This window comes from Dermacentor silvarum, chromosome 4 (genome assembly GCF_013339745.2).
Source record: "Dermacentor silvarum isolate Dsil-2018 chromosome 4, BIME_Dsil_1.4, whole genome shotgun sequence".
In the NCBI taxonomy this organism is placed as follows: Eukaryota; Metazoa; Arthropoda; class Arachnida; order Ixodida; family Ixodidae; genus Dermacentor; species Dermacentor silvarum.
Genome location: NC_051157.2, coordinates 124,902,247 through 124,921,335, shown reverse-complemented (window position 1 = coordinate 124,921,335; position 19,089 = coordinate 124,902,247). Strand labels below are relative to the sequence as shown.

At 45.4% G+C, this 19,089-nt stretch overlaps 1 protein-coding gene across 1 annotated transcript; it reads right to left on the bottom strand.

Annotated features, from left to right (window-relative positions):
• Window positions 1-231: 231 nt before the first annotated feature.
• LOC119448880 (solute carrier family 22 member 5) lies at window positions 232-8,896 on the bottom strand. Its single transcript, XM_037712092.1, has 4 exons — window positions 8,785-8,896; window positions 1,601-1,777; window positions 1,297-1,544; window positions 232-1,200 (listed from the first exon to the last, which is right to left on the bottom strand). The coding sequence occupies exons 1-4, from the start codon at window positions 8,894-8,896 to the stop codon at window positions 232-234; spliced, it is 1,506 nt and encodes a 501-aa protein (XP_037568020.1).
• Between the last annotated feature and the right edge of the window lie 10,193 nt (window positions 8,897-19,089).

Genomic DNA, 19,089 nt, shown 5'->3' with positions numbered 1-19,089 from the left:
TGATCGGTGGAAGGCGATTTACTCGCAAGGCGACGCTGTGTGCCGTTGTGCCCACTCGCGCTCGCGGCGCCCCCCAATTCACGCGTGTGTCGTTTCAAGGCATGAATCGTCCATGGTTTTGGGCAGCTTTCTCTCCTTCGTTTCGGGCAAGAAGCGAAGAATGCCCAGGGCACTGAGGAGCACGCGTTGAAGACAACGCTCACCACGTTCGGGTGGATGCGGACGACAGCATTACGATATAGGGGCCAGCATCACCGCACACTGCCCGAAGAAGTAGACGATGGAAGTGCCCATGCCGCGAATCACCGTCGGGAACAGCTCGAGCGTGAAGACGTAGACGACGATGGCTTCGCCCACGATCGAAGCGATCACGACCTCCTCCAGGATCCAGGTGACACTGGCGGCCCCCTTGAACTTGGACACGGACAGGAGGCAGAGGAGACAGCAGGTCATCGGCAACGCCATGCTCAGGGCGCTCTTGCGGGGGAAGTCCCGTAGCAACTTCCACGCCAGAGGGAAAGAGCAGCACCTGATGAGCACCAGGGCGACATTGCCCCGTAGTGTGTCGACCTTCTCGCCGGTGGCTAACATGCCGTACTGGACGAGGAAGAGGCACAGCAGGATCCATGACAAGATGGCCGTGCGGCACCGGAGCTCGTGAGTGGCCACGAACGTGGCGAGTTTATGTCGAGCTGGCTGGTGGGCCGTAGCCGGTCGAGTTGCTGCCGAAGATGCGGTGACCGGCGTACGGCCGCCGGTTGCGCACCGAAGCCTGGTAGATGACGTGTTCGCGCGGTCGTAGTCGCGATACGCCAGCAGCCAGGTCACGGACTCGTCGACGAAGCAGTACACTGACGTCAGCAACACGGCGATCACGAAAACAGTGAGGTTGAGCACGATCCGCTGTGTGGCGTAGTAGTCCGTGACCGCTACGATGACGATGCCGTATATGGAGCCGAATTTGGCGAGGCAGACGTAGAAGTCCCGGTAGCCCTCTCCCGAGTTCTCGAAGAGCACGATGATGATAAGCAGCCTGACTATGCTCAGTGAAGCCGCAAGGAGCATGCAAGACACGACGAACGCGAGGAACGACTTCGACACAACAGAGGCGCCGGCCGACACAACCGCGACGATGAATGCAGGTGCAGATGACAGGCTTCCGGCCGATGCGGTCAGAGATCTGGCCCGAGAACGGCACAACTAGGATGGCGCCCAACCTGTTGTAGAGGAACGCGATGCAGATGTACCATGCCCGGTCGCAGACAAGGTTCCATTCGCTCACCACCGATTTCTTGCCAGAGACAGGTCGTACTCCCACTCATTGCAGGACACCACGACCTTACTGCCGTTGGCGGTGTGCGCGGTTGGATGGTACATGTTGCACTTGCTATAGCTGCCGTCCGGCAACAAGGGGATGCTCGTGTTCTTCCAGATCTCCAGGGAGAGCGAGTACTCCAGCGGCGGTCGACACCAGTGATCGACCCGTGCCAGGAAGAGACGCATATACAGGTGGTGGATTGTGAGCAGAGCAGAGGCAACTTGGGCTAAAAGCATCATGAGCAGCTGAAACCGCCGTTGCCGATTAGCGAGCTTATGTCACCTGGGTCTTCCTTGACGAGAGCGATCGGGTTGCTGGTGTAGTTCTCACTGCTCGGATTCCCCCCGCCCAGAGCACCGGCCCGCCGGCAGGGCCCGTTGTTGCGAGTTCCGGCTCGGATCGGGCTCCCAGGTCTCGAGTGACACGACGCTGTCTCTTCGTTGGAGCTCTTGGCCAGTCCTGGATCAAGCCAAAATGTGCCACTCAAACCGGGGAACGCTCAGCAGCTGCCAGCAGCACTGAGGACAAGTTGTAGGATCGGACTTCAGTGTTCTGCGCAGCGGCCAACTTTCAGCGAGCAACTTCCTCACAATGGCTACATTTGGGTAAGCTTTTATTTTATTGCACTAATCACGAAGAAGACTGCGCCTTAGGCCCAATCTGTTATTGATAAGAAATGAATAAGTCTGCCTGATTTCACGTTGGCGGTGCCGCTGTTTGCTTAATTGTTGCATTGGTGCTTGGCATAGCGTTTACTTTGCGCTATATATACCGAGATGTAGGAGGATGGCTCCACATTCAATACTGTAGATCTTTAAATTTAATTCTAGCTGAAAAATATATTAGCTCACTCATCGGAAATATTCCTCTCACTGCCATCAACGGGCCGCAACTACTGCTCAAAAATAGGCGATGCTAGCTAAGAGACCCGCAGTGGGGAGCGCCAGAACGAACCTGGAAAAGTCGGCCACCGGGATAGGATCATCGGGGTTTGGTCTGCCGTTGAGACGTCGATGGCATCGCCTTGGGTGACGCGGGAGTCTGTGATGTTGACGGCACTGCGCCGTCAACCTCTTTCTTGCCCCAGTTGTCGTTGTCGGGAACCATCGTCCGAGGACCACGGGTGTCTACGTTCACCACAGAATTCCAACGAATAGCGCATCCGCCCGACGGGCCACGAGATGTTTCTTCTTCAATGTCTATCTGGCAACGGTCAGCGATAGCATACGCCCTCTGGCAAGGCTCCGGAAGTATGTCGACGACGCCGAGAAAAAAGTTCGACATCTAAGCTTTTGTTGCCAAATTCTCCGCATTGGTGATTGTTGAGGTATTAAAATGGCTGTCTCCTGGTGATGTGTTTCATAATAAAACAAAGCTATAAATTGCCATCGACGTATGCAGGCTATCATCAGCAGCTCGTTGTCAGGCCGTCGTCCTCGAAAACTCCAAAGCAGAAGGCACGAAAATTCCCCTGTGCCTTCCTTCTGGGAGCACGTTGCGGGCCTTTGAAACACGAATGTGTTTTGCTATATGCAGCTTCATAGACAGGCCTGATATCATTGCTCAGAGTTTTCTGGTAGCGGTGCATTCAAGTTTCCTCTTGCTGTGCAGGAGAAGAAGTTTAGGCAGTAAGAGCCTGGAAGGCTCTAATTACTCGGCATTAATTGACTGTATAAACATGGTCGGTCGTAAAAAACAGAACATACAGGGTAATGTAAAGGAATGCAGCACTGAAGTATTCATTGAAAGGTGGCCGAGCGAGCAGCCACAAATGTAGGAACACTAAAAGGGGCCTTACGCAACCGTGTGACCATTAACAACAACCGCTTCCGCTACAAAAATGTCGAAGTGGTCTGGCCGTGAAACATGTATGTATATTAACTTTCTGCTCGTTAGAGCGGCACGTAGCTCTGCTCTACCTAACAGAGCAGAGGAATAAACAACAGTGTTTGCGCAGCGCCAGTGAACACTTCTCTCTACACAGTTTGGGAATTAAACTTGCGTATCTTGAAGCTCCCCCCCCCTCACCCATAGGCTGATAAGAGCAGTTTGGCAACGGTGAAAATCAAACATGATCTCTAGCACACGCATATGAGTTCAGCCGTGCGCTCCACGGCTTCAATAGAGCAACAAGTTGCACTCTTCTCAGCGGCACATCAGCGCGTCCTTGCGACGGCAGGATCAACCGCGTGCGGTGATTTCAAGTGCGCGTAGCAAAGTACGCGTGTTCTAATGTGGATAGTGGCGACAGAGAAGAAGTGAGTTTGTTTCTTGCAAACTTAGCTGAAGTTTTGACAGGCCAGATAATGGAAGTCTGGGTATAGTTTCGAACAGTGTAAGTTTCGTCGGCACACAGAGGAAGAGGAAATGCATTGGAAAGGCTTAGCTTTGGACGAATCAAGTGCACAAGGGCAAACCTCTTGGCCGGGAAACCACAAAGTATGTGCCGAGATAAGTAAGCAGTCCTGTGTTGCGCTGCTATTTACGTCATAACTGCTGATGCAAACAAACACCAAAGGCAGTAATGTATGCTACTTGTCATGTGAGCAGCACTTGAACTTTATCCCAAGTTGACCCCGTCGTCTCCCATTAGGAACACGCACCAATATGTAAAAAATATGACCGAACATAACACTGCTATATTGTAAGGACTTATTTTAATGCCTCCTCTTGAAGTGGAGACCATTTACTTGGATATCATAAATTCCATTTGAACTAAACGCACAGTTAGGTGTCCTGTAAGTTCTTTCTCAATTCATTTCGAATTTAGATAACATTGCCGCACCTGGTACCAGCAGTAATAGTTAGGCTTTACTTAAATGAAGAACAACCCAAATAATCGGTAATTAGGCTTCGCCTCAAGAAACTTTAGCAGTAGAGCATGATTCTTTAATTTTCTTTGTCGTTCTGTCGAGTACATTTTTCTTGTGCCGTCATACAGCGTGTCCCAGTCTTGCAGATGTGTCACGCAACGAGCCGCCTCAATGTTTGCAGTGGAAGAAGAGGAACCAAAACAGAAAGCCACAGCTATGCTGTACAGAGGAACAGCGGTAGAGGGATGTCCGTATTGTCTGAGGAAGGTGAGCCTTTTCCATTGTCTTAGATGCTACCACATGTGCTGTGATGCATCAGGGCCGCTATCTTGCAAGCGTTCGAAAAGCCGGCGTCCGCTTTCGTCTCATGCGATTGCCCAGGCCACGCCGATATCGCGGCCTAGGCCAATCTAGGCCAATCGCGTGAAGCGAAACCGAACGTCGGCTTCTCGGACGCGTACAAGATAGTGGCCCAGGAGTGTTACAAACCAGCGGGTCGTGTTGTGCATATTATTTAGCACAAAATTGTGCTCAAATTGGGTCAAGGGTGGATGGTAACTTCATTATATACGAAGCAAGCGCAGGAGTGAACACTACAACCATAGTTAAGGGCTGACAACAGCTGATAATGTATCGAATGAAACCTATTGCAGTACTCTGCTGTAAGGGCAGACCGTGCATCTGACTGCCGTTGTCGTAAGGCACACGCTAACGCTTCTTGGGTACTCTTAACATCTTTAAAACACTAACGGATGGCGATCACAGCCTTGGTATGTTCCCAGCCTCCAGCGCACATTTCCTGCACTGCTATCTCTGCCAATATAATGCGGAGGCTATTTACAGGCTCCGCTCATATGACGGTGTCTTGCAATATTTCTGCAAGCTAAAAATATGTTGCTACACTACACTGAACGAAAGAAAAAAAACGCAGCTGGCAATGTTGAGACTAATAAGGCTTTTAAAATTCGCATATCTCTTCAAACCAGCTGGAAGTGGTGCGCTTTACTTTGCTATAGGTTTTATGAAGAATTCGACACCACCATAAGTAACGTCTATGTCACTTCCAGGTGGGAGACATTCTAGAGGGCTAAAGTGTTTGAAGTGCTCCTCCGGACTTGTGAATTGCTAGCAGGTTAGTTAGCAGGCACGCCGTGCTGAAATGAGCCGTAGGTTAACCCTACCGCAGTAATGCCAATTTCAAGAGCCTACCTTACCGCGATTTTTGCGTCAGACATGTTAACAAATATTCTTTGTGTATTTCTGTTTCAGTTTTCAGTTTATTACGCATTCAAAACAATGATTATGTAAAAGACAGTATATATAGACGAGGGTCCCCAAGTCAAAGACTGCAACAGGACCTTCGGTTCAAATGAAAAAAAAAATGTATTGAAGGCATGGTTTAAAGCAGCAGAATTACCAACGTAGAAGGAAAACAAAAGAACGCGCGAAGTACAATACAATGGTAAGAGACAATAAACAAAGAAGTGCATATATCAAGAGGCATAATTATGCAGGACAACATATTAATGGGCATGCTATTTACAACTATTTACAAAAATAAAACTCTTCAATTCATGTTTGAATGTATTCAACGATTATGTTTGTTTATGTGGTAGGTCATTCCATATTTTCATCGCTGAGAACGAGAACGTCATTTTTCCATATTTGTTGTTACATTTAGGTAGTATAAAGCTGTAATTATGCGCAAACCTAGTGGAATGGGTATGGTGCGTAATTTAAAGCTTACAAATTCCTAAGCATGCTGTTTTTAAGCATTTTAAAAAAGAGAATACTTAAATGATACCTAAATAAGCCAGATACAGGTAGAATAGTTAGCCTGAGGAAGCAGGAGAGCGTCGGAGTAAAAGGAACTGTTGGTGATTATGTGAATATCCTGGTTCTGTATGTGTTGAATAGACGATAGGTGGCATTTATATGTGTTTTCCCTGGAAGCAGTACCGTAGGTGATATGATTATGAATGAATGCAAAGTATAAGGATAGTAAATGTGTGTTCTAAAAAATGATCGTGATTTAATCAATGCTCTTATGCCGTAGGCAATTTTTTTTGTTTAACAAATGCAACATGGGGCGCAATAACGTAAAATGATTCCAAACTGTTTTGATTCCAAACTCCTGACGTCAAATTTACGTAACCACCGACGCAAGCATCGGGCGGTGACCCGCAGCTTTGTCTGAAGAACCCAATCAAACACTCTGCTGTTTATAGGAGGTGACCTTTGTTCGCTTTCAAAACCAATAACATTGTCTACACTCAGCGGTTTTTCTTATCTAATTGGCTGACAAGAAGAGAGGAGCACGCCCTAGTGGAGAGGGTTTCGATGGGGCCGAGCCAGCACAGTGAAAATAGATAACCGAATAAAGAGGGTGGTGCGGGCTTCTCCGATTGGTCCGCTTCGCCTTAGCTTGTGGCGGCTGGTCAAAAATCGCGGCGGCGTGCAACGGAAGGAAAAGAATGCCGCTAAAACGGATCCTCAGCGAGGAAGAGTTGGCTGAGTGATGTCGTATACGTGCCGAAAGGGCGCGATAACGTTTTACTGCCACGCAAAATTGTTTATCATGCGCAAATAAATACATGCTCACCGGCAGGTGCGAGTAGCGAGGGCCTGAGCGGTCGGCGAGCAGCCATCTTCTATTCCTTTCGGAACGGAGCAGTCTGTGGCTATTCAGAAAAGTTTTCAGTTTTGGTCGGCTTAATAATGCATTTTTTCGCGTACACGTCACTTTGACGTAGTGACGTTTTGCGGTTTTGTGACGTCGCGTGACAGACAGGCGCAGTGGGCGTAGCCAGAAAACATTGGACCAATAGCAGCGGGCAAATGGTGAAAAGGCGGTGAAACAGGACTGATTATTTTTCTTTTGTGCGGTTTAATCTTGCATAATCACTGTGTACACGTTATATCAGATGGGAAGCTATCGCGGTTTTCGTGACGTCACGTCACAGACAGGCTAAATTGGGAGTGGCCCGAAAATGTTTTGACCAATAGTGGAGGCTGATTGCAGAAATTGGAATCAAAACAGTTTGGAATCATTTTACGTTATAGCGCCCATGATTAGTAAATTTCAAGTTAGGATCTAATTTTAGGCCAAGAAATAACCCACAGTCCCCTGCAAGAATAAGGTGACTGTCGAGGGTTACTAGGGGTATACACGGTAACATCCTGTTTTAGACACATTTGTGCAGGAGGCCGGAGCAGTTTGTGTAGAGAGACCGTATGTCGGGTCCGCGTCCATTTGGCTATAGCACCCCCCTGCGACTAAATCTCAAGCCTGGTTAAACGTGGCTGACGGCCACGACAAGAAGCACGTGCCTTTTCGGAAGGTATGTAAACAGCTACTTAGGTTAGCGTTTTCTTTATTAGCAATGCTGCATATTCAGGCAATGAAGAATATTTTGCCTGTCAACCGAACATTTAGCCTGATAGTGTTTTTAAAAACTGTATTTATTTTTCGCTGCACATTTGGGCAGTGCAGAAGAAGATGATGATGCCTCTATTCTGAACCCTGCATGCCATTACAGGCCTTTATGAAACGACAAATTGGTTGGCTTGCGGAGCGAAATTCCATGCAAACATTAGTTCCTCGAGGGAACGCCTGTTCAGGTCATGCGTCTGTATTTTTCAAGCGCTCTAGTTGCAACCTACAAATGATACACTACTCTAGGATTCCGCAATGATCACTCGACAGGCATTCATAATTTGGTAAAATGGTTCAAGGCAGGGTCTGAAAGCCAGGACAGGCAGAATTGTTAATGTTTCCTACTGAGGGCTTCACTCTCGGATAAAGGACGTTCAGCGATTTATTTAATATACGATGTCCGCTACCTCGTGGTAGTTTTCATTTAAATGTGTTTTTTTCTACGTGTATGTTTACTAGAGATTTGTGTATTGTGGATCTATATTGGTTACTTGCGCTTTAATTTGTTTAATATTTAGGATAAACTAAACAGATGATCTTATAATGGCACAGCGTTATTCGGAGTTTTCTTTACACCTGGTCATTTAAAAATTGTTGCGTCAGTGTCGGTCATAAGCCGACGTGTTTTCACTCATGAGCACTTTAGGTGTTTAGCTTGTGATTGTAGAAATGGCGTATACATTCTTTGGTGCAAGTGATGCTGTTCTTTCTCTTCCGGGAGTCGCAAATCCCTTGTTTTGATAACTCGATCCGCACCTCAATGTAACCAAGAAAATGCGCAATAGACACGAATCCAACGTACGTTCTGGTATCCGAAGTCCAGTCTGGAGCACCAGGAGTGTGTGCAGCCAATGACAACAGAGTTGGACCCTGAAAACAAAAGTATCACGTTTCGCTGGCGGCAAAAGGCTCAAACTTCATGCAAGGGTATCTATCGATTACGTGGTCAGTACACTGCAGTGTATTATTGTATATGCACGGACGATTGACCAAGGGGACTGGATAACGCGGAAGTGCCAACTGCAATAATCAGTGGTCATGGCGGGAGGGGGGTGGGGCATCATCGGCAGAGAACAAAAAATTGGTTGAGGTTTAACTCTTGTAAACCTAGCTATCGCGAGCGAAATGTTTGTTTGGCTTGCTCTTGCAAAGACTGCACGCCGCTTTCATGAACGTTGGTTCAGTGAAAGCAGCGGCGAGGCTCCAAACGAGCGCACCTGAGACGCCTCTCCGCTGCGGATGACGGGGCATGACGTCACACGTGCCACACTTGCGCTCCGGCGGCTCACGGTCACTGCGACGGGATGAATGAATGACCTTGCGAGGCATGGCGTGGTAGAGCTTTCCCTCTAATCATGCAGTTAGGCCTAAGGCAAAAGTAAGCATGCATGTGTGAGTGGTACTTTCATTGTACGTGCTTGTTTACTCGAGGTTATTGGTTGTTTTATACCTGCTTACACATTTCCCCCTTGCTTGCTCGTCTATGCCATTGGTATACAGCGGTGTGCACAGAGAACGTCGTCACGGCGCCACTTGCGCGTTTATATTTAGCAGGCATGGAACGATATATATCGGTGGCGTGAAGAATACATGTTTGCCCTGTCGCTGCTTTTTTCCATCCAAGCAACATCATTTTAAAGCGATAGAATTTAGGGCCCCGTGCCGCAGAAAATTCGGCGTCGGCAACCGGTGTTTGATCGCGGGTGGCGGACAAAATCATCCGACCACATCGACCACGCAGGCCCTCCATGTGGTGCAAGGTTTTGGTGAATAAAAATTGAATTTTCCACAGTGAAATCCGTCAGAAGAATGGTAAAGTACGACTTTACCATTCGGCGTCGGATTCGCCGTCGGATTGTAATTTCAATGCACGAAAAAAACCTAATTCTGTTACGAGGAAACTCAAACACAATCCCCTTTCCAGCATTTCTACCAGACCAACGCGCGTTGGGACATTAGCAAACAATTACAATAAAATAATAAAAAAAACGTGCTAGGGCCTTCACATTTTAATATACGACCACTTATATTGTCCCTCCAAAAACGTCTTTCCAGCAATGCATTTCAGTTTAAAAGTGAAGCCGGCTTTAAGGGGATCGGTGTAAGCTTGGTCTTTGTACGCTGGCATTCCCACGGTCAGTGTTGCGATGAATGAAGCCTACTTGCCGTATGCGAAAGATGAGATGCAAATGGGTCGCGATAACGCTATCGCATTGTACTCTAAAAGGCAAAGCCTTAAGCGTCCTCCAATTTTTTCTGCTTTTATCTTGGTCTCACGCGAGCTCCATGCAATTACTCTGATCATATAATTGAGACAAACTCTTTTCTTTTTTTTCTTCGCATCCCTATAAAGCTGCTGACTGGGCACACCATTCTGGCGTTGACATGCCGGGTGTGCTGCGTGTGCTCATCTCACAAGGGTTGACTTATTTTGGAGTAAGCAAAGCAGACTTCATTAAAAGCTTTCGCTTGGTTCCTAATTGTTTTTGTTTGCCCCTTTTACTTGCTTCACTTCGATTTATACTACCGCATCCTACATTTGAAATATTTCGAGAAATAAATAAAAAGAAATGGATTACAGTTTTGTGAAAAGAAGGCACTGTTATTGATAAGGAAAGTGTGTTAAAGGGTACAGCTACATAAATGCTTGAAAGAAAGTAGCGGCAGTCATTACATGCTTACTTGTTGTGTTACCTCACGGTGCTATATTTATCTAGTATTTTTAACATGATGAAAATTCAAGTTAACATAAGTGTTCTTCAGGTTATACTTCTACGCGAAGCTGGTGACTTTTGTTATTTGTTTATTCATCAATTTTTACTAGACTTCTATCGCCTTGGCCCTCACAGATGTGTGTTCTTAAATTTAACATTTTTAATTAGCTTGTTTTTCTTATCTCTTTCTTGTAGGATACTAGTTTTATGTGTTGGCCATCGACCATTGTATCACACGTACACCCGTGAGCAAAAGTATACGGACCATAGGGTCAGCAAAAAAGTGAATTTGTTCATAATTAACAAGCATAAACTGGAATTGAGTACACTGAAAAGATTCACAATGCCAAGTATGGACTGCTGTCCTCAATTTCAAGTTGTGTTCATAGGCAGAGGAAAAAATCAGCTTTTTCGCGGGTATACTTAATTTTGCTCACGGGTGTACATTTTTGAAATGCTTATGCGATTAAGTTTTGTCATGCATGGACGCTACATTTAGTAATTACTACGTAAGACTATCTGTCGCGACGTGTAATGACCGCTGGTGGGTAATTCGTATGCATTGAGGGTAGACCTTGGGAAACGATATTCGTAGAGACATGGTATAACCGGCGCGGATAACGCTCAGTAGAAGGAAAACAGACAAACGATATTTTGCCTGTGTTCATGTCTACTTTTGTAGTTCTTGTATTTTTGCGCCGACTAGTACGATTCTACAATTCTAGCTTTTCTAGATTTGATAGCGACGCTACAAGTGTACTGACGTGATTTAACGTTTGGTGCAGTTGCATTTAGTGACTGTTAAAGTTAGCTTCAGTACGTCAACCTGTACCGGCAGAGCTTAAGTACATCAACATGTAGCGATGAGCGTCAGTAAGTAGCGACTAGTAGCCAATATAGGTTTATGCTCTCGGGATCGACAACAAGAACAAAAAAAAAAAAAAACATTTACATACAGAGTTACCGGCCCTGAGTATGTAGTTAACCGCGTTAAGGCATTTTCATTTGCCTCTTGATCCCATTTAGCCTGGCTTTCGTAATCGCGTCTCACACATTTAATTTTATTCCTCATAGCTTCAGATTTATATGCTACATCTATGTTCTTGCTTTAATAGGGAATAAAAAAATTAGAATACGTGATATTTGGCACGCTTCTTTGCCCAGTGCTCTATGTTTGGGGGTACTCACTTTATCGGGAGAACGAAATTACTTAAAGGGCCCCTAAACCACCCAGAGGTCGAAATTTAGTTGTGGTGTTGTAGTGGTGCACGAGTCTACAACGAACACGTAGCCGCGAGAATTTTTCGAAGTGGTGCCGTTATAACGGAGTTACACGCTTTTGATGACCGAACGGCTCTTGTTCGTTTCGCGCTTTCCTTCGCTACTCTCCACGTCGGCTGGTCTCTCCTCCTCGCCGAGTGCTGCTCCAAATGTCACGTGACATACGTCATCGCCAACGTGCTTCTCAAAACACCTCCCACGTCCGGTTAAGGCACGTCCACGCTAACGGCAAATATACTGACGGGGAACCGGCCTCCCGTGCCCTAGAACGTCTGCCGCGCGAGAGGTGTCCAAAGTAGACGGTAGTTCGGCCAGCGCACCGCCCGCAGCACGATCAATGGGCCAATCGAGAACTGCGAAGCTGCGCGCCTCAGCCACCGGCGATGAAAACATCGGCTGCAGCTTCTGTTCCAAGCAAAATAATTTTCCGTAGTTAAAGTGATGCGTAAATTGTACATTTTATGAAGAACGATATCCACTGTCAAACGTGAAACATGAACTCGAGAGCTCCGATACTGGTCGAGCTCAGATGCCGTGCACGGCTACCGACAGGAGACGACCGGCTCAGCTGTGCTCGCATCGCAGCTGACGGTGCCGCTAATATAAGCTTGTTTTGTTCTTCGTGTACAATTATTGCGAAGAGGGATAACAACGGTAAGAAAATATTGCGGCTTGTGAGCGTCGGTTATTCATTCCGAAGCGCCGTCCGTTTTAGCTTTGAAGTGAGCCGGAAAAGGCCTAGCGATGATATCGGTGCCGCCGAGCGATCGGCGGCGGTGACGTTGAGGCTACCGCACAAATGGGTACCGGTCTCATCCTCTCTACGGTAAAGAAATCTCGCCGTTCGCGAGGAAAACCGCCGTCGAACGGCGCCCCGCGAATGGCAAACGGCATGCAGCAAGTTACCGTGCCGGTAACGGGGACGTGGACTCAGCGCTTCTCGGTTACCCGCTGTTGCTGCGGTGCCGGCCCGTGTTCATGCGAAGCGTAACGCTATAGACCATGTGTTGCGCGCTCGTCTAGAAAGATCAACACTGTCGCACTCTGTTCGCGTAGCTAATCAGACCGCTAAGCACGACTGTATGGGAACGCGAGCGATTTGGAACTTGCGTTGCGGGCTGTAATTACCGATTCGCAAGGGCGCACCAGCGAGCAACACGACAAGGAAAAGCAGGGAGCGCGCGTACCTGCTAGCAGACAAACAGGAAGTCGAAGCTTCTTGTTCGACCAATGGGCATCGTTACCGACGCTGACATCACCAGATTCACCCTGCTGACATCGTGACGACTGCTGGGGACACCGGAAATGCCAGCAGAGGAGGAGGGCATCGTTTTTTTTTTATTTTGTGGCCCACCCGCGGCGCGTAGCGCTGCAGCGTTTGGCATCGTTTATCGTGACGGCATTCTGAACTCGATGGGTGTGTTTACTTGAAATGTTAAAAAAATATCTGAGGTGGTTTAGAGGCCCTTTAAATTCGATTTGATACTCTATGTCAGCAGTATTTGCTGCAAAAAACTTACCTTTATGAATGAATATTATTAAAGCTATGACTAATGAAGCTATGAATATATCTCAGAGCCCTGACAGAAATTTTATTTGTTGCGAATAGTATAGGCAAAGCAGCAGTGGCCCAAGAGGAACAATTATAACAGTACGTCGTTCGTGGCAGAAGCGAATATCTAGTTTTTTCTTTATTTTTTTTCCGTGTCCAGGCTCACTTAACGTCGACATATGTGTACAGACTGAATCTTCAGAATGATTGTTAGGAGTCTGTCGAAGTCTTCAACAAAGAGGAATGTGGTCTACGGTAAGACTATATTGTTAGGGCAAGACATACAGACGTGAAGTGCATCTCAGCCTCAGGTAGCATGACACGGCTTCGTAAATTATATGGAGTGATGAAGCTGACTAGGATGTCTTCATGCCGACGAGTGATACTAAAGGCTCAAGATTTGCGACAAATACTACCACTTGCGCTGCTTTATGAATGAGTTAGACAGCGGACAGCAAAACTCAATGTAGCTAAAAATTTCTAGAACCTTTATGCATCATTTGTATACGAGCAGGCAAGAAAGAGACGCACTAAATGAACAGCTCAAACGCGAAAATTTCTCACCGGCATCCTCCTAGATAGAGACACTATCATGTCGAGCTGCATGATGCTGGTGCGGAGCACATAGCTTTTTACTAGTGGACAAATGCGGATATAGAAGATGTAGCGACGCTCTTACCGATATCGTTGAAATTACCGATATTATCGATATCTTATTGGGAGTAAGGTCCGGTTGATGGCAAATGCTGATTTCTGAGCAGCTAAGTGCTCGTTGCTCCTCACAAACGGTGGTCAAGCACGCGTCACCGAATTCGAAGTCGTGGCCCTGCACGAAATGGGACGATACTTCGTGGCAACACGCTGATTTTCGGACGTCACGTATTTCGCACAGAAGAGGTTCAGGCTGCTTGTGTCTGACAAACGGTAGTTAACTTTGTCTAGGCGCGTATAAATTGTTATCGGGACGTGTATTGTTTTGTTTTAATCTATTTTGCTACGTTTAGGCATTAGCTGCTGTAAGAAGAGCTAGGCGTGCCGGAAAAAAATGCACTTTATTTATTGCATGGTGTTTTACTGCAGGAAATTATGTGAATTTGACAAGCAGATTTCCTGCGCAGTTGCTTTTTCCTCACAGGCTAAGTGTTGAATATTGTGGAATGTTGCGCACAACTGCGTGAAAGGGCAAAACTGCTTAGGTAACAGAAATGTATATGGGCATCGCGTTTTATCGTAAATAGGCTCACGACTGATAATTGCAGCGTGCACAGGTTTGAACTGTCGGTAGGCACTGGCTACAACTACGAATAAATCCGCTCAGCAGTTTACTAATACTACAAACATACTATTGCTAATTTGTTGCAGTGACCGTTCTGTGCCTGATGCATGATATGTAAATGCTTGTACACCGATGTATCCTCATAGCACATGCCGTAACTACTGCTTCAATGTGGTACCTGCGCACGATGTTCATATTCAAACGAATACTCTTAATTAGAATGTTACATTGAGGAGTAGCAGCCGTCTTTAGTGTGGTGAAAACCAGCAGGTAAGTGCGGCTGCTTTAATCCGCACTATTATAATGAAGTATGCGCGACAGCGGCTGTGCACAATGCCTTGCATGGTTTAAACAGCCTGTTTGTGTATAAGTATAAAAACTATACAAGGACGGGCATTCGACACTATTCAGTGCAAATATTTGTTAACAAGTATAATCAGTGTCATTGATGACTTTCCAGGCGAACGCACTGAGCACGTAGAATAAAATATCTTACTTTGACTTCCAATGTACATTGCTGACTAAATTAGGTCACTATTATACAATGCGTACCATAATATTCAACTCAGCAGTGAGGATGCCGCCCGTAAGTAGCGGTTTCATGCCATTGGCACCAACCAGCAGACGTATGGACACCACTAGATAAAAACGGACACTTACGGTTGTAATTTACATTACACTTCGGGAAAAAAAGCAGGCAGATCCCACGCCCTGTGAGAATCGATGTTATGCCAAGCAGTGTGTGAGGAGCCTACCAAGTTAACGAAACCACCATGAGAACACCACGACGTAGGCGGCTGTTTCATGACCTACTTGACATGCATGTCATGATATTCATGTCATGAGACGTCAGGAGTCTCTTTAGCTATGCCTAAGAGACCTTAAGGTGAAAGCCTTAGTCATGCTCGTTACTATGACTTCGACTTGGCTTGCTGCTTCAATGAGTACCACATCCGAAACTGTTCTACTGGTTTTTGAGTGCTAATCTTTTCTGGCTGAGTCATTGTAAGTTTTGCTGAATCATGCTCATCTCTTATGACTTCTAGCATCATCCTTCAGTGTTTCCTTCACTTAGTGCCACGTCAAAACTCATTCCAGTGGTTTTTGAGTGTTAATGTTTTTTTCGTGGAGTCATTGTCATTTTAGGCGGCTGTTTCAGGAGCTACATGACACGCATTCATGACATTGACGTCATCACCCATCGTTTACGTTCGTCATGCGCTATTCCCATACTATGCCAATTTTGGTACCTACCAAGTTCACGAAACGACCATGAGAGCACCACTATGTAGGAGGCTGTTTCATGACCTGCATGATACGCATGTCGTGACCTATCAGTGATGTTCGTCATACTCTTCTCATAGTATGCCAATTTTGGCACAGTCAAAGTTAACGAAACTACCATGAGAGCACCAAGACGTAGGCGGCTGCTTTATGAGCTACATGGCACTCATGTCATGGCCTATCATTTATGCTCGTCAAACAATCTTGTCATACTATGCCCATTTTGGTACATACTAAGTTAACGAAACGACCATGAGATCACCAAGTTGTAGGCGGCTAGATAGGTAGTGTCAAAAAGCAAATCTTCGCCAAGAAATGCTGCACGTTCAATAATTCTGTTTACACTACAGTTATACAAGTTTTGGTAATCGCTGTTTTTACTAAGCAACTCTTGTAATATTCGTTTCTAAATGCCTCCAGCTTTTTTTTTTCCTTTTTTTTATGAGAGAAGAGTTTCTATACTGATTTTTTCCGTCTGGGACATTGATATTTTGTGCGCCACTGTACCTGCAAATCAACGTTCACAACATCTATATAACCGTGTGCCAAATGAGAAAAGCCTGGTTTGATGCCTTTAACTATACTACAGCTCGGTATTTGGAAGCGTTGTAAATTTCTGATGCCTATGAAATGCAGCTCTAACTGTAAATGCGATGGTGACGAAATGATGATGATGGCACTTTGGCCTGATATTCCGGGGCAATAAAGGAGATATGCGTAGGTTTATGCAGTGGATGAAAAGCGTGTACCCTAGAAAACATCGTTACGCCCAGTGTGATCGGGTTGTGATCACAATTTGTTGGTTGAAGACGAGACACGGAGACTCGCAGTGAATACGACGGTCTTCTAGACTTCAGAATGGTCAAACTCCTCTTTTCCTGCCCCGGTGGTTCAGTAGATATTTATTTATTTATTTATTTATTTATTTATTTATTTAGTCATACTCTTGACCCTCTGTTGAGGGTCCTTACAGGGAGGGTGCATGAATAAAGTTCTCAACACAAGCACACATTACACAATGGTCAACTAACCAATGACAGCATATTAATCGAAATGACTATCAATGAAAGTTTGAAAATCACATATATCATTATTCTGCACAGCTTCTTCTGGTAAGTTGTTCCATAAGCTTATGGCGTCAGGAAAAAAAAGAAAAACGAAACAAATCAGTACGGGTTCTTATTGGTTAGGGAGTTACTTGTTCGTAGGTATCCTTTATTAAACTGGGGCTTTATGTGTTTCTTTCTTTATTTTTACTTTCTGATGCATTATCTGAAAAAACTGTTTTAATCGACACTTCTGCCTTCTTAATTGTAATGATTCCAAATCACATACTCTTAACACGTTCGCAACCGAGTCTGTGCGCCTATATTTCGAGCATATAAAACGTACAGAAAGGCGCTGAATACGTTCCCGTTTATTTTTAAGAACCTTTTGATGCGGACTCCAAACTGCACTAGCATATTCTAGTATCGGACGGATATAAGTTCTATACGTCCAATAATTTCACGTCTCTCGTCGCTTTCGGCATTTTTTCCCCAAGAAGCATAATTTTTAATATGCTGATAAACAGACATTTTCTACATGATGCGTCCAATTTATTTTATATGTAATTGTTACGCCCAAGTACTTGAAGATGGTGACGTTGCTCAAATTTCTTTCCTCAATGTTATATTCGAACAAAAGCGGAGATTTCTTGCGTTGTTCTGGTCAGTACGGTCGCGGATTCGATTCGACAGCTGGGTTTCTATGGGTGCAGACTGCAATACCGCTGGTGCACTGCGCTTTTGGTGCCCGTCAAAGAACCCCAGGCGGCTGAAGTTATTCTGGACCGTATAACCTGAGTTCGTTCGGAACATTAAACCCAATAAGTCAAGATTCGCTCCTTGTAGCCTTAGATATATTCCGCCAGGTTTCTTCAGCTTGCTATATCTTGTGGTTTCGATTCCCAATGTACCTGCTTCGTGGAAGGTCAGATAAGCTCATCGCAGCCGGGGCAGGTTAGCACTGCGGATCGTCACTTGATCTTTTTCGTCGTCTTCGCCTCGTGACACGCTCAGTCATATATGACGCCCCGACTATGGTCACGTGTTGTGGATCGCATCGCATCTTTTACATGGTATCTTTGAAGAGTATCTCTTAGAGAGTATGGCTGTTACATAATCTGAGTGAGTGTTGTTTTTGCTTTCTCTTTCTTCTGATGAAGTCCAGAAAGTTATTCTGACACCGCCGTACCATATTGAAATCGAATAATGTTTATTTAGAAAGCCTCACAAGAGAGAAATAATAGCCTCTGTTTAAGAATGCAAGTAGCAGGGATTCATCGTCAACCTGGCTGTAGTGAGAGTAAATCTGTTGTAATGGCTAACTTCTTTTCTTTTTTCCGTTTTATCCTAACTCTTAAGAGACCACTGAATTTTACATCGCTGAACAGGCACATTTCTCGTTGTAAGAGATGACACATATTGAAGAGCCGGAAGCTCTTCCAAAATTAAATAAATAAAATAGAGGATAGAGCAATTTGAAAGCAAAGGACGGCACAACTGAGCATACCTGAACTTTCCAGGTTTTTTCGTAGACTATACGAAGTGAGGCTCATTTTACGATTTTAGGGAATGTTCAGTCAGTCGTTTACGACAAATGCATTCTGTTCGCGATTGCGTTTACCTCATTGGGCCTAGAGCAATCCGTTGCAAGTGTTCCCATAGTGAAAGGATGCAAGAGGGGTAGACTTGTTTCATGCAATGTTCTGCAGACATGTTCGCGAAGCGGGGGAATGTACAATAGCGAATTCGCTCGAAAAATTCACTGTGATCGGATAGCCGTGGAGTGCTTGTCCATCTTAGCTGTTACAAGGTTGCTGTACGTAAAACCCCAGAATTCAATTCGTTTTGTTACTAAAAAAACACTTCTAACAATCGGTAGGGACCCTTTAACAAGTTTGTTGGGTTCAAAAAGAGTGTACCATGTAATTCTATACCTTATTTAACATAAATGAGGTATACAATTACAAAGTAGACACTTTTGGGGCCAAACAAATTTCTTAAAGTGTCCCTATCGATTGTTAAAAGCGTTTATCCTTAATAACAACCGTTAGAGACTCTTTCACAAGTTTCCTGGGTCCCAAACGTGTGTATTTTGTAATTGTATACCATACGTATGTTAAACAAACTTTCAAACTTTGTAAGTTGGACGTGTGTGAAGTCGTTTGTTAAGAGCAAGCATTAAAGAATATACAAGACATCCACTCATCTCACACCTACGCCCCCCCCCCCCCCCCCCCCCCAACCTGCTCTGGTGTCCGTGAGATTGCCCAAGTTTTAAAATTCAGAGGTGTGAACGTATGAATGAGCGTAAATTGTGAGGTAGTGACTTACTTGCTTGTAGTTCAGTATCAGAACTTCACAGGTATTTA